The sequence below is a fragment of the Arachis duranensis genome, unplaced genomic scaffold (assembly GCF_000817695.3).
Source record: "Arachis duranensis cultivar V14167 unplaced genomic scaffold, aradu.V14167.gnm2.J7QH unplaced_Scaffold_232525, whole genome shotgun sequence".
In the NCBI taxonomy this organism is placed as follows: Eukaryota; Viridiplantae; Streptophyta; class Magnoliopsida; order Fabales; family Fabaceae; genus Arachis; species Arachis duranensis.
The window spans coordinates 32,181-48,336 of record NW_026264851.1 but is presented as its reverse complement, the minus strand read 5'-3'; the positions used below and the strand labels follow the sequence as shown (position 1 = coordinate 48,336).

Sequence of the window (16,156 nt, the reverse complement as noted above, 5' to 3'; positions counted from 1 at the left end):
TTTGATTGGTTTCATTTGCTATGTTGACTTCATTGGCTTGATTGGCTTCATTGACAACTCTATGACTGGATTCAATTTGGCCAGTAGTAGTAGAAGGAGAACTATTACTACTGCTAGTTCTCTTGGAGCTGCATCCAGTTTCTTTATCTTGAATAGGCACATAAGTGCCCCCTTGAACTGTAACTTCTTCTGAGACTCCACAATCACTATCATGTGAAGTTTTATTAGAATGATCATTAGCACGAAATTCTGTATTTTTCTTCAGCCGACAAATCACCAATGAATCCTAATTCAGAAGACAAAATGAATACCAGGTTTGATGTCATGTAAAGGTAGTGAATTGGGAAGTACAGAAATGTTTTTATGAAAATATATGCTAAATTAGTATTTAAACAAATCTTATACATAGCTATTTATACGGAAAATTAACACATGCAAAGTGCTATGTACTCTCAAAAATGAAATCAAGATTCACTCTAACTAACTAATTCACAGCTACTTAATCAAATTTTGATTTGGTTTAAATCTTAATAATACATGAATTCTCTTACACAATCAATAGAAGAAAAATATGAACGAATGAACCTGAGATTTGTCATTGACACAGTACTCATGCATAATCCATTCAGTTCTTTCGCCTTTAGGAGCTCGACCAAGATGAAATACTAAAGTGCGTTTGGTACCAATAACATCCTGACCGGATTTTACGATGCGTTCTTTTCCTGTGGCCTTCCAATACCCACATTCAGTTGCCCTTTTACTCTGTGAACCATTGGGATACTTTCTCCCCCGTGGCGAGAAGAAAAACCACTCGGTGTCTGATTGAATGAAAGATTTTCCTGTTTTCAAACATTCTTATAATAAATATTTATGTGGCTCAAAAAATAAGCAGATACATCATTCAAAGAGAAAGAACAAGACTGACCTGGCAAATCCCAAGGCTCAAAAGTGCAAAGTTCAAGCTCCGAAATGACTTGAACACTGTCTTCATCACCGTCCAGCTTTTTCCTGAGGTAATAAGAGATCAACTCCTCGTCAGTGGGACAGAACCTGAAGCCAGGGAATATGGAAGAAGCTGCTATTGACATGTGTGCTTCGCTTGAATCCGTGTCCACCATGATTCGAAGGTGAAGATAAAAGGGTTTGGTGTCAGAGAGGGTTATGTTGTTCTGTTCTTTACTTGTTTGTGAGTAACAACAACTTGGTATGGCAATTTAGGCTTTAGACTTTGAGTGAAACAGGGTCGGCTAGAAAATCAAGCAGGTTCGGTGTCATTCTTATGACGTGGCATTCGCATGTTATCTACTTCGATGGCAACTAGTCAGTGCTTCCGCTTTTATCTATCACCCCATTCTGACATCCCACCGTTTCCTTAGCTGCTTCATCTCATTTTTTATTTTCTTGTCTTAATCCATTAAGTATTTGTTTGTATTAATGTTTACACACAAAAAATTTATATAAAATTAATTTTATAGATTTGATTTTAATAAGAAGTGAATTAATGTTAATGTAATTTATGTTTAATAATTTTGTATTAAAATAAATTATAATAAAATAAATATTATTTAGATTATATTATTTAAAATTATGTTTAAATAAAAATTAAAATATAAATTTATATAATTTAAAATATNTTTATGTATTAAAATTTAGTATTTTTTATCATAATTTTTTATTATTGTTCTTTATTAGTACTCTTTTTTATTTAATTTGACATTTTTAATAAAATTAATAATTTATATTATAAAAAATAATAATAATAAATAAAATACATACTAATTTAAAAATATATAATAAAAATGATACAAAGTCAAACAAAAAATAATAAAATTTCATAAAAAATATATATGTTAATAAAACTAATTAAAAATTCTATTAAAATAATACAACTATATGCATTAGAGAACGTTAAAGAAGAAGCTTTAAACAAAAACATGATACTATGAACAAAAAAAAATGAAAAATTGATAAAATAAAAATCAAAACTTAAAAAAAGTACTAAAAATGATAATATAAAAAGAATAATTGTTTGTAAAGTACCGACCATAAAAAATACAAAAATTCTAATAATTGTTACTGATATCTTGTTACCCATGAAATTAAATAGCAAAATTAGCATAAAAAAAATTCTTCAATTACTTCTCAATCTAATAATTGAATGCAAACACAAAAATTACCACTATTTATTGTTTTTGGTGAACAAAATTAAAATTCAAAATCATGTTTGTATTTAAAAAAAAAATAACCAAATAAAAAATTTTGACTTTCAAAAAGATTGAATTTATTGTCTTTTTGTAAATTGATTAACATCACCTTAAAAATTTCTTCATGTTTTTTGATAGAATTTCAAATATATCAGATTTTGGTCAAATTTTGAACAATAAGATAACATGTTAATAATTTAATAGTAAAAAAAATACGATCATCTATTTCATAACTTAACTAGTATAATATTTGTCTTTTTTTCTTGTTTTCAGTTTTCATAAATACGTTATCATCTTACCGCCTGATAAATACACAATTTTAGCTTAAAATGTTGCTCATTATGATGTTTAATTTATAGCACTGTATTGTGTTCAAGAGTACATGTGTGGATGACCACTTGGTCGGGAATATTTTTTTAATAATAATGCATTTCTCTTTACTGATTAGTAATACAGACTTTTTACGTAACAAAAGTAACTTTCCATGCACACAAAAGCTCTAATCTCTGGACAAGGAAAAGAAAGATACCTTAAACAAAGTAAAGGTTAGCATCTACTTGCATCATAAGCAAAAACAAGTAGAATTTAGGAATAACTATTAGAATATCTTAACTTAGTCGTTTCAATTTGATTGCAGGTGCAGTTAACATGCTTGTATATCTATGGTTCCTACTAAATGAAGCATATTTTGAGTGATTGAATTTTTGGTTTCTACTTAGAAAGTCAATTAATTAATACAATTGTTTTCTTTTGGTCAATTAATACAATTTTCAATGTCCATTAATATTAATCACCGAAAGTTATAAACTAGCGGTGAACATATGTTGTTCTTTTCTTTATTTCATTTGTGATATGAATGAGGAACTCATACAATATAAAAAAGGCCATAATTGCTAATTAAATATATATAGGATTTAGCTAACGTATATTCTAAAAATAAAAAATATTATAAATTTATTATTAATAGAAAATTTTAAATATTTTATATTTTTAATAAAAAAATTATTTGTAATTTTAATGTGTGTTTATTTTTTTTAGTTCTTTTTTCTTTATAATTAAAAAAAATCAATTTTCATTTCAATAAAAGTAAGCCATCGTCAGATTTTTTTGTTGTTGGGAACTATCTTTGGTTTGTCCTCAGTAATCCATAGCGGATAATTTTTTTTTGGTCTTGAACTTCTGTATCCGTGGGAGATGGGTTTTTCTGCTAGACCATTTTTTTGTGCAATACGAGGCCGGTTATATATCCATTGCCGTAACTAAACTAATGGGTCTCGTTGAACTTGTTTGGGCTTTGTTTGGCATCATTAAATAAGTTGGCATAGATAGATAAAAGTTTGTATCTTTTAATCATCTTTTCTAGAATCTATATTCATTGGAGAATAAGAATAAAACTTACTTATTTGAGAAAGTCATCCATTTTATCTCTGTAGTATATGAGAGATTAGTCATTAAATTTCTGACTTGATGGATATATTGATATAAAAAAAACATAATATTTTTTATGCATGATATGTTTATAAGTTGTTGAACTGCATATCATGCATAGGAGATATTATACGTGTTTGGTGATGTCAAACAATGTCCAAACAAGGAGTAATATTCTAAATTAGTTCTTTTAAAAAAATAACAAATTTTTTGTTCATAAAGATGAATTGATTTAAAAATTTTAAAAGTTTTTTAAGATTGATATATCTTTATTAAATAAGATAAAAAATAATGTCTAATGATTTTTTATTGAAATTTAATGTAAAATTAATTTGTCTCAAGCAATAAAATGTTAAGAATTGATTTGATAATTAAAATTTGTTAAAGATTAAAATATAGGACTAAAAATATTTTGACAAGTGATTTAGGTATTATTTTTTATGGAGTGTTAAAATTTCACTAAAAAACTATATAAGGAATGGAATATAGAAATAACGGGAATCTTGATTTAGGGATGTATATGATTCGTTTTGATTTAAAGTATTTTTGTATATGTTGGCGCGGATTTAAAGTAGCTTGGGTTTGACCCGAAAAAAATATTTGAAAGAATATCTCAATTGGGTTTGGATTATAATTCAAGTCACCCGATCTTATATTTCAAAAATATTTCAAAATTAATGTTTTGTGTTTTGGAAGTATAACTTTAGATTAATATATAATATTTTATATTATTTATATGTGACTTAAATATTTGGTGTTATTAATATTAATTTGTGATTATATTTTAATTTTAGAATTTGGTTAGTATTTATTTTTCTATATTTTTTAAATGAATTTCATCATTTGAAATTATTGTTAAAAATTTAGAGATTCTTCCATACTAATATTTAAAAAAATAATAAATTGTCTTTAAATTTGTGTTTTTTAATTAATATTGTGTAATATTAATTATAAATTAATCTATTTATTTTTAATAAAAATTATAAAATTAAAAAAGAGATACAAAGATATATGAAATTATAATTTATGAAAAAATATGTTTAATATTTGCTATCAACTTTTTATATATATTTAAGATCCAATTTAAATCGAGAGAAATCCGGTCCACATCATGAACACCCATACCCTGGCATATGTAAAAGTAAAATATACCTGGTGAGAATGTATTTTACCCTACAAAATGGTTGATCCAGGATAAGGCGGCAGATGGAAAGTATTCAATAATATGAAGTGATGTGTCAGCCTGTGACTCCTACTACTTTTCTCATCCAACTCACTTGTCTTCTCACTTCTCAGTTCTCACACTACCATCACCAATATACTACTTTGCTCTTTTCTCATTTTGATTAATTAATTAACTAAATAAGGAGATCCAAAACTGCTAGCATTTCAATTGTAGTCAATACTTACATTTTGTTGTTGCTATCACTTAATTAAGACATAGTGACATTGGAAAAGCCTTGAACATCATTCAAGAGAAATAGAAACAGTTTCAGACACAAATGGCATAATCTATCTATATGAATATGATGCTAAACTACCAAAACTCTTTTAACACATGAAGTTTCTTCCAGCAACTTCTTGCTTCAGATTGTGTCCCTCAGCTTCACCATTAATACACTGCAAATTCAATGGTTGAACTCTTCCTTTAGCAGGACTAACACATGATAAACAATCTCTAAGACTCGTGATTGGCATATTGCCCTCATTTTCTTCCTCCTCATCATCATAATCATCTTGTCTCTCAGCTCCATATAGAAATTCAGTTGACTTTTCTCCATTACACTGATCAGAACTTCCCTGAATGTTTATAGTAACGATGTCCCTCTTCTTACAACTAGAACTACCCTTGTTGAAGCAAATACTTCCCCACTGAATTTTCTCAGAGATAGATCTCCTCCCTCTTTCTTTTTCAACTGAAACTCTTTCTTGAGCATCATTTTCACAAGCATAACTCCACTTGTAGCTCTTATTATCATTGTCCATGTTCAATTCTATGGACTGAAGATCACTATCATCTCCATCATCTAAACCATTATAGTCTTTCACTGGATTTTGGAATTCCCAGCATGATGTGTTTAAATAAGACTCAAGATCCTTGAATCTTTTCAACTCAGGATTAACATCAACATCACCATTTTCTTCTTCTTTAGTCCTGATGAATCCCTCAAGCTCATTTCTCAGATTTTCCAACAGAGCATTTTTCTCCTCAAATTGATACTTAGCCTCTGAGAGCTTCATCTGAACTCTCTCCTCGCGCAAAATATCGGCTAGCTGAAGCATCTCCCTCTCCTTTTCAACCTCTTGGCGGACTTTAGCTGATTCCCTCTTGAGCTTCTCTACCTGCTCTCTGTCCTCCCCAATGCCTTTGGCTAGTTCATCACAAACTTGCTGCAAAATCTCTTTAGCCCTTTTCTCCCTTTCAAGATCTTTGGAAACTTTTAAGTAGGAGGCTTTTGCACCAGCCATTTCTCTGGCAATCTTCTTGTTTAACTTCTCTGTTTGCCTTCTTAACTTCTTCTCCACCTCAAGATCTTGTGCTATACTTGTTATTGATTCGCGAATCCTTTCTCGTTCTCTTCTCCTCCAAGCAGCCTTCTCTTCTGCAAAATTCTTCATGAGACACTCCATGTCATTCTGGTTTGAGCCCTGATCTTGGATCAGTTGATCGATTTGGTTGCGCACGCGATCAAGCTCACTGCGCATTGCCAAGATGAGGGGTATGCTTGATGACTGCTGCTCTTGAATGCACATATCATTCAATACCTTTAGCAGCTTCTTGCATGTAGATATTCCATTTCTAGCTTCCTTCATAGGGTTCTTGAATCCAACCCTGCATTTACCACAATTCTTCTTGTTTCTTATCTGCTTCCCCTCCTGTTGAACATTTCAAACATTATTGGTAAGAATCTTCAAGCATTATGCAGAATACAACCCTCAATTATTGAACCAGATCTAGATATATGCTTTTGGATCATGCTATTAGCTTCTCAATGAAACCAAAATTTCATGTGAATGGCATAGCAATTTTGAAATTGATGATTCTGAGACAAATTTGTGTGCTGATACCTCAATGAAATTGAGAGTAGAATGAGCATCATCCATGCCCTCCAAGAAGTAATTAGCCAAGTGAAATTGATGAGATGAGGCTGAAACTCTTCTTTTGCATTTCTTATTTTCCAACCTTTCAATTCCCTGTCACAAACAATTATAGAAACAAGAAACCTAATTCATGCTAAACCCATTACTAACTATCCTTCCAAAAAAAAAGTTAAAAAAAGAACTACCTCATAGAAATGAGTATATGATGGATCTGAGATACGTGGCTTCAATAATCCTGATCTCAATAAGGCAACACTTTTATCTTTTATGGCTTTGATTGGCTCTGACTCAAGCTCCTTCTCCACCCTTGAAGGAGGCAAATCATTGATTTCCCATAGAGTAGCAGCGAGTTTCCTTGCAGACACATACAGCTCCCTCTCTTTAGAGGGTACCCCATGAAGAAGATGCGCCGCCATAGAAGGTGACCTTGATTTCCTGGTTTTCCTAACCAAAATAGCTCTCTTGAAAGGGCACCTTCCCACCAAAGAGGAGGAAGAAGAAGAGTTGGTGGTAGAGGAGAAAGAACAGGCTCGCTTCCTGATGATACTGTTGTTGTGGTTATTCTTCTGTTTGAGATTACTTGTGTGGCACGAAGACATAGTTTGAAGAAAGAAGATCGTGTTTTAGCGCTAATGTTGAGGGACCAATGATGATTTTTGATTTGGACAAGGAACGAGGGAAGTATGTTTAATTAACTGCAGAGAGTTCATAGTAGTAATAGTAGGTGATGGAAGCATCATGTGTCTCTTTCGAATGGGTGAGAGAACTTTTAGACCTTAAATTTAGCGAAGTGGGTCATCCAAAGATCCTTCCATATATATATACTTTCCTTTCTTTCTTTCTTTCTCCTTATTCCCATTCTATGGCGTCATATATATTTGAATCTGTAAATGCTATATAGAACCTGCTGTCATATTCAGATACGTTTTGATGGAAAGCTTTGAGAGGGAGGGACGTGCATGTGAGTGCGTAACATTAAAATTTACGTTGTGTCTTCACTCTTCACTCTTGGTTCTAGTATGTTTTGATTGATTCATTTAATTTGTGAAAGAAAAGATATGTAATTAACGTAATGATCCATTTCTAGTATGTTTTGATTGATTCATTGAATGATAATGCAAGCGATGATTTGATGGAAATTAAGAGAGATTATTGTAGCTAAATCCAAAATTAGAATCAATCATGGCACTATTATTGTTATTATGAAAATAAAGTGAAGGGCTTGCCATAACTCAAAGGGCACGAGGTGGGGCCCCACCAAAGGGCACAATAATGTTTGGACTTTGGAAAGTCATGGCTGGATTTTACAGGTTTATTTATTATTTATTATTGAAGAAATGAATGGAATGGTCGTAAAGTAAACAAACACAGTGGCCTCATGGGTGTGATGCATGGAGGACCCCGCCACCACCCCAATTTGGTTCTCTTGCCGATTTGGTCACTCCATTCTTTTGATCCTTTCTCTTGCTAGGGAAACATACTATGTGGTTATTACTTGTCCTATCTCCACTCTGCCATCACTATTCAAGTACCAAGGTAGGGTACTTCCATTTCCATATACCAATTGCATTTTCTTTTTTCTTTTTTCTTTTTAAATTCTACTAATCATATTCTAAAAGGTGACTACTCATCATTTCATATTATTCTTAACACATAAACATTTTGAGTGCCAAGTAATTTTTTTTTTCTTTCATGTTATATTTGCAAAAGGCCCATACCTACATAGGCATTATTGGACACATGAAAATATGTGGCTAGGGAAGTGGAATACGTTGACATTAGCGCTTGGTGACATTATTAAGATAAGAAAGAAAAACCAGTTTATTGGAAGGCAGCTGAGAGATTATTAAAACTTAAAGTTGCAAAAGAGATAATTTTGGGCACTCACATGTTCAGGTTGCAGAAAGACGTCATTAATTATTATTACAAACATTGCCAACAAGGCAAATAAGATATGCTCACCATTATGTTTTATTCCTTCACAGCATGCTATGAATGTATAGTTAAATGAATTAATTAATTTAAAAATTGCAGGCCTAGCATGAGACATTAGCATACTTAGAGCTGAAAAGTAAAACAATAGAGGGAGGGTTAGGCAATTATATTACACACACCATTTTTTTCAAAGTAACAAAGAAGAAGGAAAAGGCTAAGAGAAGAAGGAATCAGAATCCAGTAGATTACGTTACATTAAATTACAAAGTCCAAAAACAAGAAGAAAAAGGAAAAGGGGGAATATATATATATATATAGGGTATGAGTAGGTCATAAAAGTTGGGGAATTCAAAAGTAGTCTTCAGTCCTTCCCTTGAATCCAATTTGGCCAAAGGTGAGGCAGAGGAAAAGGCCCAGGTGCCACGTAACCAGCCACAACCTGCACATCATTAAGCAAGGTTCTTAAATTAGATATATGTCAGATACAATGACGGTGAGCCTTCAAATCTACTCAAATCATTGTATATGCCTAAATAAATGGCAATTTTTAATATCTAATTAGGACTATGCTGATGTGAGGAGATGTGACTTGCTACTTGTTGCTAATAGTACTACTATTCATTTCGGAATCAATACACATTGAACTTTTTTTTTAATTCAGATATTTTTAAAATAAATTAGTGAGTTAATTATTAAATTAATTTAATGATTTATTTATTTATTTTTAGTTATTCACGGTATCTTTTAATTCAGAAGAACAAAGATTCATTTGTGGTAATGGTGAATTGAAATTCTATTTGAATTGTTTGTATGCATAAAGTGAAATTTGAATTCTTAATACTTATTTTGGTTTATGAGCTCCATTCAAGGGTCTGTCGTTGGCCAATGAGTTGTTGCATGCACAAGATTCAAACTCCCGACACTTGCTTAAGCGGACGAGTGAGCTGACGACTCGACCAACCCAAGTTGGTTTTTATTTATTTATTTAACAAGTGGTTTTCGAACAAGATGTCAATTTCTTCATTGGGGAAACATCAGCAAAAATTTACGGGCTGCAGGCCGAGTATTGGGCTCAATAAAAGAAATGGGCTTACATGTTAACAACGTCAAAAATTGGGTTTAGAATTATAGGTTTAAAAATGGTCTTACATGTCTGATAAGCGTAGGTATAAAAATTGAGAGGGAAAAAAAAGTGTAGGTTTAATTTATTTAGAATATTAGTTTTTAGTGTATGTATGTATGTACAAGACAGAAACTTCAAATTGTAATTAATGAAATTGGGTGGAAGTGTGGTGTGTATCTTAGGCGTTGAGAATAATGATGTAATTAGAAGAATGAATGGATAGAAAGTGAAAGGGAAAAGGAAGGGAGTAAGTAATTACCAAAACTGGGAAGTGAGAGCAGGAGGGGTAGGGAAGTGAGCAAGCTCAGCTCCAATGCTCTCAAAGAAGAGTCCAGTTAGACTGTTGCCATTGATAGCCGGAATGCTGGAAGGTGCTAACCAACCAATTAATCCAAACCCAATCACGTTGTAATCCGTCCTCAACCAGTTCCTCTCGAAGCTTCTCTCATCCATCATAATATCACATTAGCATCTTAATAAATACTAATTCATGTAAAACACAAATAATAAAAGCATACCAGGTAGCCTTTCCTCCCCGTACAGATGGGCAAGCTAGCCTTAACGGGTTCCTAGCATTCACTGCCGATCTCACAAATCCTTCAAATAACCATAAAATAACCTCTCATCTCATCCAACATCCATCCATCCACAATTATTAACATAAACAACATAAAAATAAAAGGCATGATACCTGAAGTCAGGCGACTTGTGCTGCCAAGTCCTACAACGCTGCCCAAACTTGCTGCCATTGCTCTCTTGTATTGTAATACTGTTCTTGTTTTTCCCCTCAATCACAAAAATGTAAGCACACTTGCTCAATATTGGATTTTCTTTTAGTTTTTTTTCAGCGTACAAAATGGATTTTAATTGGATTGTGTCTATGCGGTTTTTACTCAATAACGTTCTGCCACGTAGGAGGATCAAGATAAAGTGGGCTCTACATTCATCTCTTCACGATAATATCCACTCCATTTTGCAATTCACACACTAAATATATAAAGAGAAATCATAGAGTGATTATGGATCCAATTTAAATGGGCCTTCCCCCCTGGCTTAGCCCATTTGTATGGTTCCCCCAAAAATTAGAAAAATAAAACCACGTTATTTTTATATTACATTTGCATGTTGCTTCTTGCTTGATCTGCTTCCTCATTACACACAGATGAAGTTTAAGATTAGGTAAAGCACGTGCAAAGCTGAACACAATGGATGAGATCAATACCATATCATTTTCAAGAGCGTTAACCACGCTTTTGATATTACATATATTAGGTCACTTTTTGTTGTTTATTATATCTGTAATTGTCGGCACTAATTGGGAAACTGGGAGCTAATATAATATGATAATCGTAGGACTAAGAAATTACTTTTTTTTATTATTATTTTCTTTGAAAAGTGTGTTTTTGTGACGGTCAATTATATTGAAATCTAGCTAACTATAATTCGTTAGATTAAGTTACTATATATAGTAATTACAGAGACTAACGGAGCAAAGCTAGTCCAAGTCAAGGTGATGCACATCCCCGGTAAAAAGTCTAGGTAACAGGAGACCGTATTAGGTCAAATTCTAGATAATCCATGACTACTTATAAATTATATTATAATTAAAAGCATCACGATTATATATTATTTATAAGTGTAGGACCACAGTTTCGAATTTTCGATAAGTGTATATCATGGAGAAAAGAATGAGATAAGACTAAAGAGGTGTGAATGGTGTCAGCGTCCTCATTATTAATTAATTAGTATTAATAAAAAGAAAACACAATTAGGGTAAAACATGCAAAGAGAATTCTTACTTTTACCCCTATATTTTATTTGTTAATTAAAAAATAATTTAAATATAAAATTAAATAATAATTATTGTATTTTTATATATGCGTCAAGAGAGTTTGGTACCTGAATAATAGTATTGTATATAATTTAACAATAATAATGTTGTAAAAAAACCCATGGATCGGCAAGTTTCCATTAAGTTTTTCGTGAATAATGTGTTGTACACCAAAGATGCCTGTAAAGTGTAAACTAATTAACTTCACTTTGTGTGTGCTGAAAAATGTGCACAATGCATATAATATGGAATAGTATAATCCCATATCAATTGACTGAATAATTGTGAATTTCAGTCTTATCATATTGTTAAAATTAAATGATATTCTTTTTAAGAAAAAATAGATATAAAATTAATGAGGCATATAATATAGGTTTAATTATTCTATAGTTTTGCAAAATTTTGAATCAGGTCTTTATACTTTTTTTAATTGAGTCCTTACACTAATTTTTTTTTAATTGAATTTCTACGTTTTTTTTTTATTTAGGTTCTTATACCAATTCTTTTTTTTTTTAGTTGAGTCTCTATAAAATTAAGCCAATTATTATTAAGAAAGAGTTAATTGAAAAAAAAAATTTAGTGTAGTATGCAATGAATATATCCATTGAAAATATAAGATTACACAGGATATTCACGCCTTAGTTGGAATTCCACATATAGTGGTTGTAGACTTGTGTACTCAATCATCCAGCGTTCTGCTACCATTCTTCCTCCCTCCCAGCGTCCCTATATTTAGTTATTTAGTTTGATTTTTGAATTTTCTTTCAATCTATTCCAAGTATATTTTGTCCAAATTAATATTTTAATATATATCTCAAGCATAGTTCAGAGTAATGTGAAGAAGGAATCAAATGAAAAGAAAAGAAAAGAAATACTCATGTATTTTATTAGAAGCAATGCTTACTGCTATTATAGTATATGTTCTTGGGGGTATAACTCGGTTTAATTCAGAATTAATTTGGATTTTGACAACGATTATGAAACCTGTTTTTAGTCCGACGATGAGCTTATTAGTTTTAAAAAGAGAGTGCTAAGTAAATAATGATTATTTTTAAACAATATGAATAACTATTAATTAAATAAAAATACAGTACATCTTTAAATTAATCATTTAAATCTTAATATTAAAATAATCATCTATATATCTAGTAAAATAAATATCTAATATATTTATTATTCACATTATTTAATATTTTTATTGTCTATCTATACTTTTTCGTTTTAAAATTACATATAAAATTGTACTGAAATTTTGCATGAGCAATTAGATTAACAAGAGCTCTATATCTAGGATTGAATAATTAATGTTTGCGATGCTGAATTACAAAGCTGTTGATAAGGACGCATTGCAATCAAAATTGTGCACTTATTAAAGTAGTGGGTAATTCAGATATATAGGAAAACATTATTATCATTGTACTTAGGAATTCAGAAATGTAAATTTTTATTGCATTAGTGTAGTATTACATTTGTATGTGTGAAAAGAAAAGAAAAAAAGAATGAAGAAATAATAAATAGTCAAACACAGACATAGAACCTGAGGAAGCAAAACAAGGTAACGAAGACGGTGAAAGCCACGAACATGGCAACAGTGTCCATAGTCTTCTCTCTCTTGATCCTCATCTCTCTCCTCTCAATCTTCGTATCACAGAACTTTTCATACCTCTCCTTGGCTTCTACCACATCGACCTTCTTCCTCTTACTACTCTCCATCGCCCTCTGCAAAATTACCATGCTGTCCCTCCCCATCACGTGCCGCCCATCAAGGTCCTCCATCGTCAAACTCACCTCCCTCACCTGCATCTCCCCGCCCGATTTTCCGCAGCATGTCACCTTCACGGCGCACTGCGCCCCTCCTTCCTCCACGCCCACGGCGTACACAACCTCCGCCTCTCCGGTCAGCCAGTGCCGCCGGGCAGACACCGCCCTCCGGCTCGACAGGTTGGCCGCGCGCTTCAGGCTCGGGTCGATTAGGATCCAGCTGAGTTCCAGATTCTCCTGGACGTGCCTGAGCCAGTCGTCGTCGTCTTCGCTTTTGGCGAACTTCAATGGCGTGGGAACCGTCTCGTTGGGTTCAAGTATATCGATCCAGAGAGGGGAGCAGAGGAACCATCCCTTTTGGGTTTCGGTGCGGTGGACGCGGGAAAAGACGGGTTTGCCGTTGTAGTAGATGTCAACGGCGGAGATGAGTTCTGGCGAGGGCGATGGCGGTGGTTTTTGGTTGTTATGGAGGGCGGATGGGTGAAGGGAGGGGAAGGAGTCGGAGAAGATGGAGCGGTGTTGATTGGGGAGAGTAGAGATGAGATGTGCGGCAAGGGGGTGGGTGAGGGAGGGCCAGGTGGAGGTGCAGATGGTGGTCCAGAGGTGGTGCTGGGTGCAGAGACGGCGGAGGTGGGAGGAAGAGGCGGCTGCGGAGGCGAGGGTGGGGCCGTCGAGGCGGGTGAGGATGTGGGAGTTGATGATGTCAGAGTGAAGATTGGTGATCATATCGATATCCATTGAATTGAATTGAGTGTTAAAAAGGAAAGGGGGGGAGAGTGGGTATTTATATTAAGTGACAAGTGTGGAGGGGAGACCGTTCTCGTGTCTGGTAGGAACAGCGAATGCGAATCAGTATTGAAAGTAGAGTCAATACTGGTTTATGCGCGGTAAGCTCGGCGGAATATTCAACTTGGAACCATCCTACGCATTTCGCTCTTACATTTCTTTTTCTCATCTTCCTTCAAATTGCATCTTTCTCCACCAATTCTACTTATTCAACTCTACTATTCGCTCTTACCCAACTAATTCGTTTTTTCTTTAAATAAAACCCGTTTTAGCATTTTTTATCTTTTTATATCACTTATGTTATGGACTTAATTTAATACTTTTTTTTGGGTAACATTTTCATTTCTAAAGAATGAATTAAACTAGTTTAAGGTATGTTTGGTTTTGCGATGGAGAAGAGAGAAGTGCATTTGAGTTTCTTGAACGCTTCATTTACATTTTTATTCTATAAATACAGAAGTGATTTCTGTTTTTAACTCTGGTTTATCAAAAGCTACAAATTTTAGTTTTTTTGTTGATATTTTCACGTTGGATTGAACTTTATATTCTATATACCAGTGATGTCCTTCATATTCATATGTTTATTGTTTTTTTATAATATTTTTTTAATACTCTCTTATGTATATTATTATTTTTTATAAAATTTCTGATTTTTTTATGAGTTTTTTTACTGTTATTGTTATTTTTTTATATGAAATATTTTTTATTTTGTATTATGATTCTATTAATCCTATTAGTGTACTAAAGAATACTGAAGGTACTAAAAAAATATTAAAATTTATTTAAATATTTAAAATAAAATTATAAGATAATATAAAATAATTATTTAAATTCATGTCCTTTTCTATAATTTTCTATCTAAAAGTGATTTTGAATAATGTAATCCAAACAATATTTAGTTTACTATAATCCATTTTAAATAAAAATTACTAAACATAAACTACGTGTATTTGTCAAGGTTGCGAGAACCGGACCGATTAATAAACCGATGAAGTCACTGATTCAATGGTTCACTGGTTCGACCAAAGTTTAACCGAGATTCAACCGGTTTAATTAAATATTAAATAAAATTATTAAAAAATCTAAAAATAATTTTAAATATATAAAATCAAGGCTTAGCCTTGAAGTACTACAGTATCACTAGTGATTGACACAATAGTAAATACTAAATACTACTAGCTTTTCTTTTTGGCATTACAAGGGTGTGGCTACTTTTCTCTGCCAAAGATGTTTATAGAAAGCATTCAAGTCTTATACAGATACAAAGATACTCAGCAATAAAAGTTTCATGGATAATGTTCTTTTCAAGATTATTGAACAATTTAGCCACTGCTTTGTTATCACCTTACCAATTGATTTCGGAGTATTATTGTTCCAAAGCTTCAAATGTTTCCGGAGCAGGTAAAGATCATGATGCTTCATCTTGAATGGTTGAGTCCTGTTGTGGAAGGAGTGTTCTCTTTGACAAAGATAGATGACATTGCAATTGCTCAAGGTTCTAAGACTCGGCCAATTTTTAAAGTAACTGCTCATTGGAGGAAAATTTTATTCAAGCAAACTTCTTATACTTTGTGATTGTTCCATCTATAACAATCAGAAAATCAAAGACAAGAAGCAATAAGAACAAAGTGGCAAGAAAATAGAAGCAAACAATGGATGAATCATGAATTACCCCTATACTCGTCACTGAATCAAACAGAAGCAACAAAACCCAATTTCTAAACAGATTCATGAAGCAGCAAAAAGTAAAAATATTCTCAAATCCACAACTATTGGCTATTGATTACAAACACACACAGTAACAAGAAACAACTCTATAAATATTAATAAGCACACATAAACACACAGAGAAAAGAAAGATGACAAATTTCCCAGCTGCCTTCAACGCCCCAGCCTCAATTTGCTTGCAATGATCATCATTCAATCCCAAAAACAGATTGAAGATTCATCAAAAAGAAACCAAAATCATGTAATCCAGATAAACAT

The 16,156-nt window shown here is 32.5% G+C and overlaps 4 protein-coding genes across 4 annotated transcripts in view; all 4 read right to left on the bottom strand.

The window, feature by feature from the left end:
• The window catches only part of LOC127744139 (NAC domain-containing protein 89), a gene marked incomplete in the record, with an annotated part of 2,132 nt that extends 844 nt beyond the window's left edge, over positions 1-1,288 (bottom strand). The window contains 3 exon segments of the mRNA XM_052256417.1: positions 2-286; positions 586-839; positions 926-1,288. Of these exon segments, the coding sequence (XP_052112377.1) occupies positions 2-286; positions 586-839; positions 926-1,118 (732 nt within the window).
• Positions 1,289-4,805: 3,517 nt separating this feature from the next.
• LOC127744061 (uncharacterized protein At5g41620-like) lies at positions 4,806-7,678 on the bottom strand. Its single transcript, XM_052256332.1, has 3 exons — positions 6,920-7,678; positions 6,702-6,827; positions 4,806-6,509 (listed from the first exon to the last, which is right to left on the bottom strand). Exons 1-3 carry the CDS (start codon positions 7,331-7,333, stop codon positions 5,184-5,186), a joined length of 1,866 nt encoding a protein of 621 aa, XP_052112292.1. The 5' UTR covers positions 7,334-7,678; the 3' UTR covers positions 4,806-5,183.
• Positions 7,679-8,884: 1,206 nt separating this feature from the next.
• Positions 8,885-10,648, bottom strand: LOC127744047 (photosystem I subunit O-like). The gene is made up of 4 exons (XM_052256317.1): positions 10,484-10,648; positions 10,311-10,389; positions 10,052-10,231; positions 8,885-9,108 (listed from the first exon to the last, which is right to left on the bottom strand). Exons 1-4 carry the CDS (start codon positions 10,539-10,541, stop codon positions 9,018-9,020), a joined length of 408 nt encoding a protein of 135 aa, XP_052112277.1. The 5' UTR covers positions 10,542-10,648; the 3' UTR covers positions 8,885-9,017.
• A 2,402-nt stretch (positions 10,649-13,050) lies between these two features.
• On the bottom strand, positions 13,051-14,200 carry LOC107462025 (F-box protein At2g27310). The gene has a single exon (XM_016080580.3). It carries the CDS (start codon positions 14,120-14,122, stop codon positions 13,142-13,144), a length of 981 nt encoding a protein of 326 aa, XP_015936066.1. The 5' UTR covers positions 14,123-14,200; the 3' UTR covers positions 13,051-13,141.
• Between the last annotated feature and the right edge of the window lie 1,956 nt (positions 14,201-16,156).

Bases quoted from the DNA above. Each gene is read 5' to 3' on its own strand.
- LOC127744061 (XM_052256332.1), bottom strand. From the start codon at position 7,333: ATGTCTTCGTGCCACACAAGTAATCTCAAACAGAAGAATAACCACAAC. The intron at 6,828-6,919 runs GTAGTTCTTTTT...TGTTTGTGACAG, and splicing joins CATATACTCATTTCTATGAG to GGAATTGAAAGGTTGGAAAA. The intron at 6,510-6,701 runs GTATCAGCACAC...AATGTTCAACAG, and splicing joins CTACTCTCAATTTCATTGAG to GAGGGGAAGCAGATAAGAAA.
- LOC127744047 (XM_052256317.1), bottom strand. From the start codon at position 10,541: ATGGCAGCAAGTTTGGGCAGCGTTGTAGGACTTGGCAGCACAAGTCGC. The intron at 10,232-10,310 runs GTATGCTTTTAT...GGATGAGAGAAG, and splicing joins CGGGGAGGAAAGGCTACCTG to CTTCGAGAGGAACTGGTTGA. The intron at 9,109-10,051 runs GTAATTACTTAC...AATGATGTGCAG, and splicing joins GCTCTCACTTCCCAGTTTTG to GTTGTGGCTGGTTACGTGGC.
- LOC107462025 (XM_016080580.3), bottom strand. From the start codon at position 14,122: ATGGATATCGATATGATCACCAATCTTCACTCTGACATCATCAACTCC.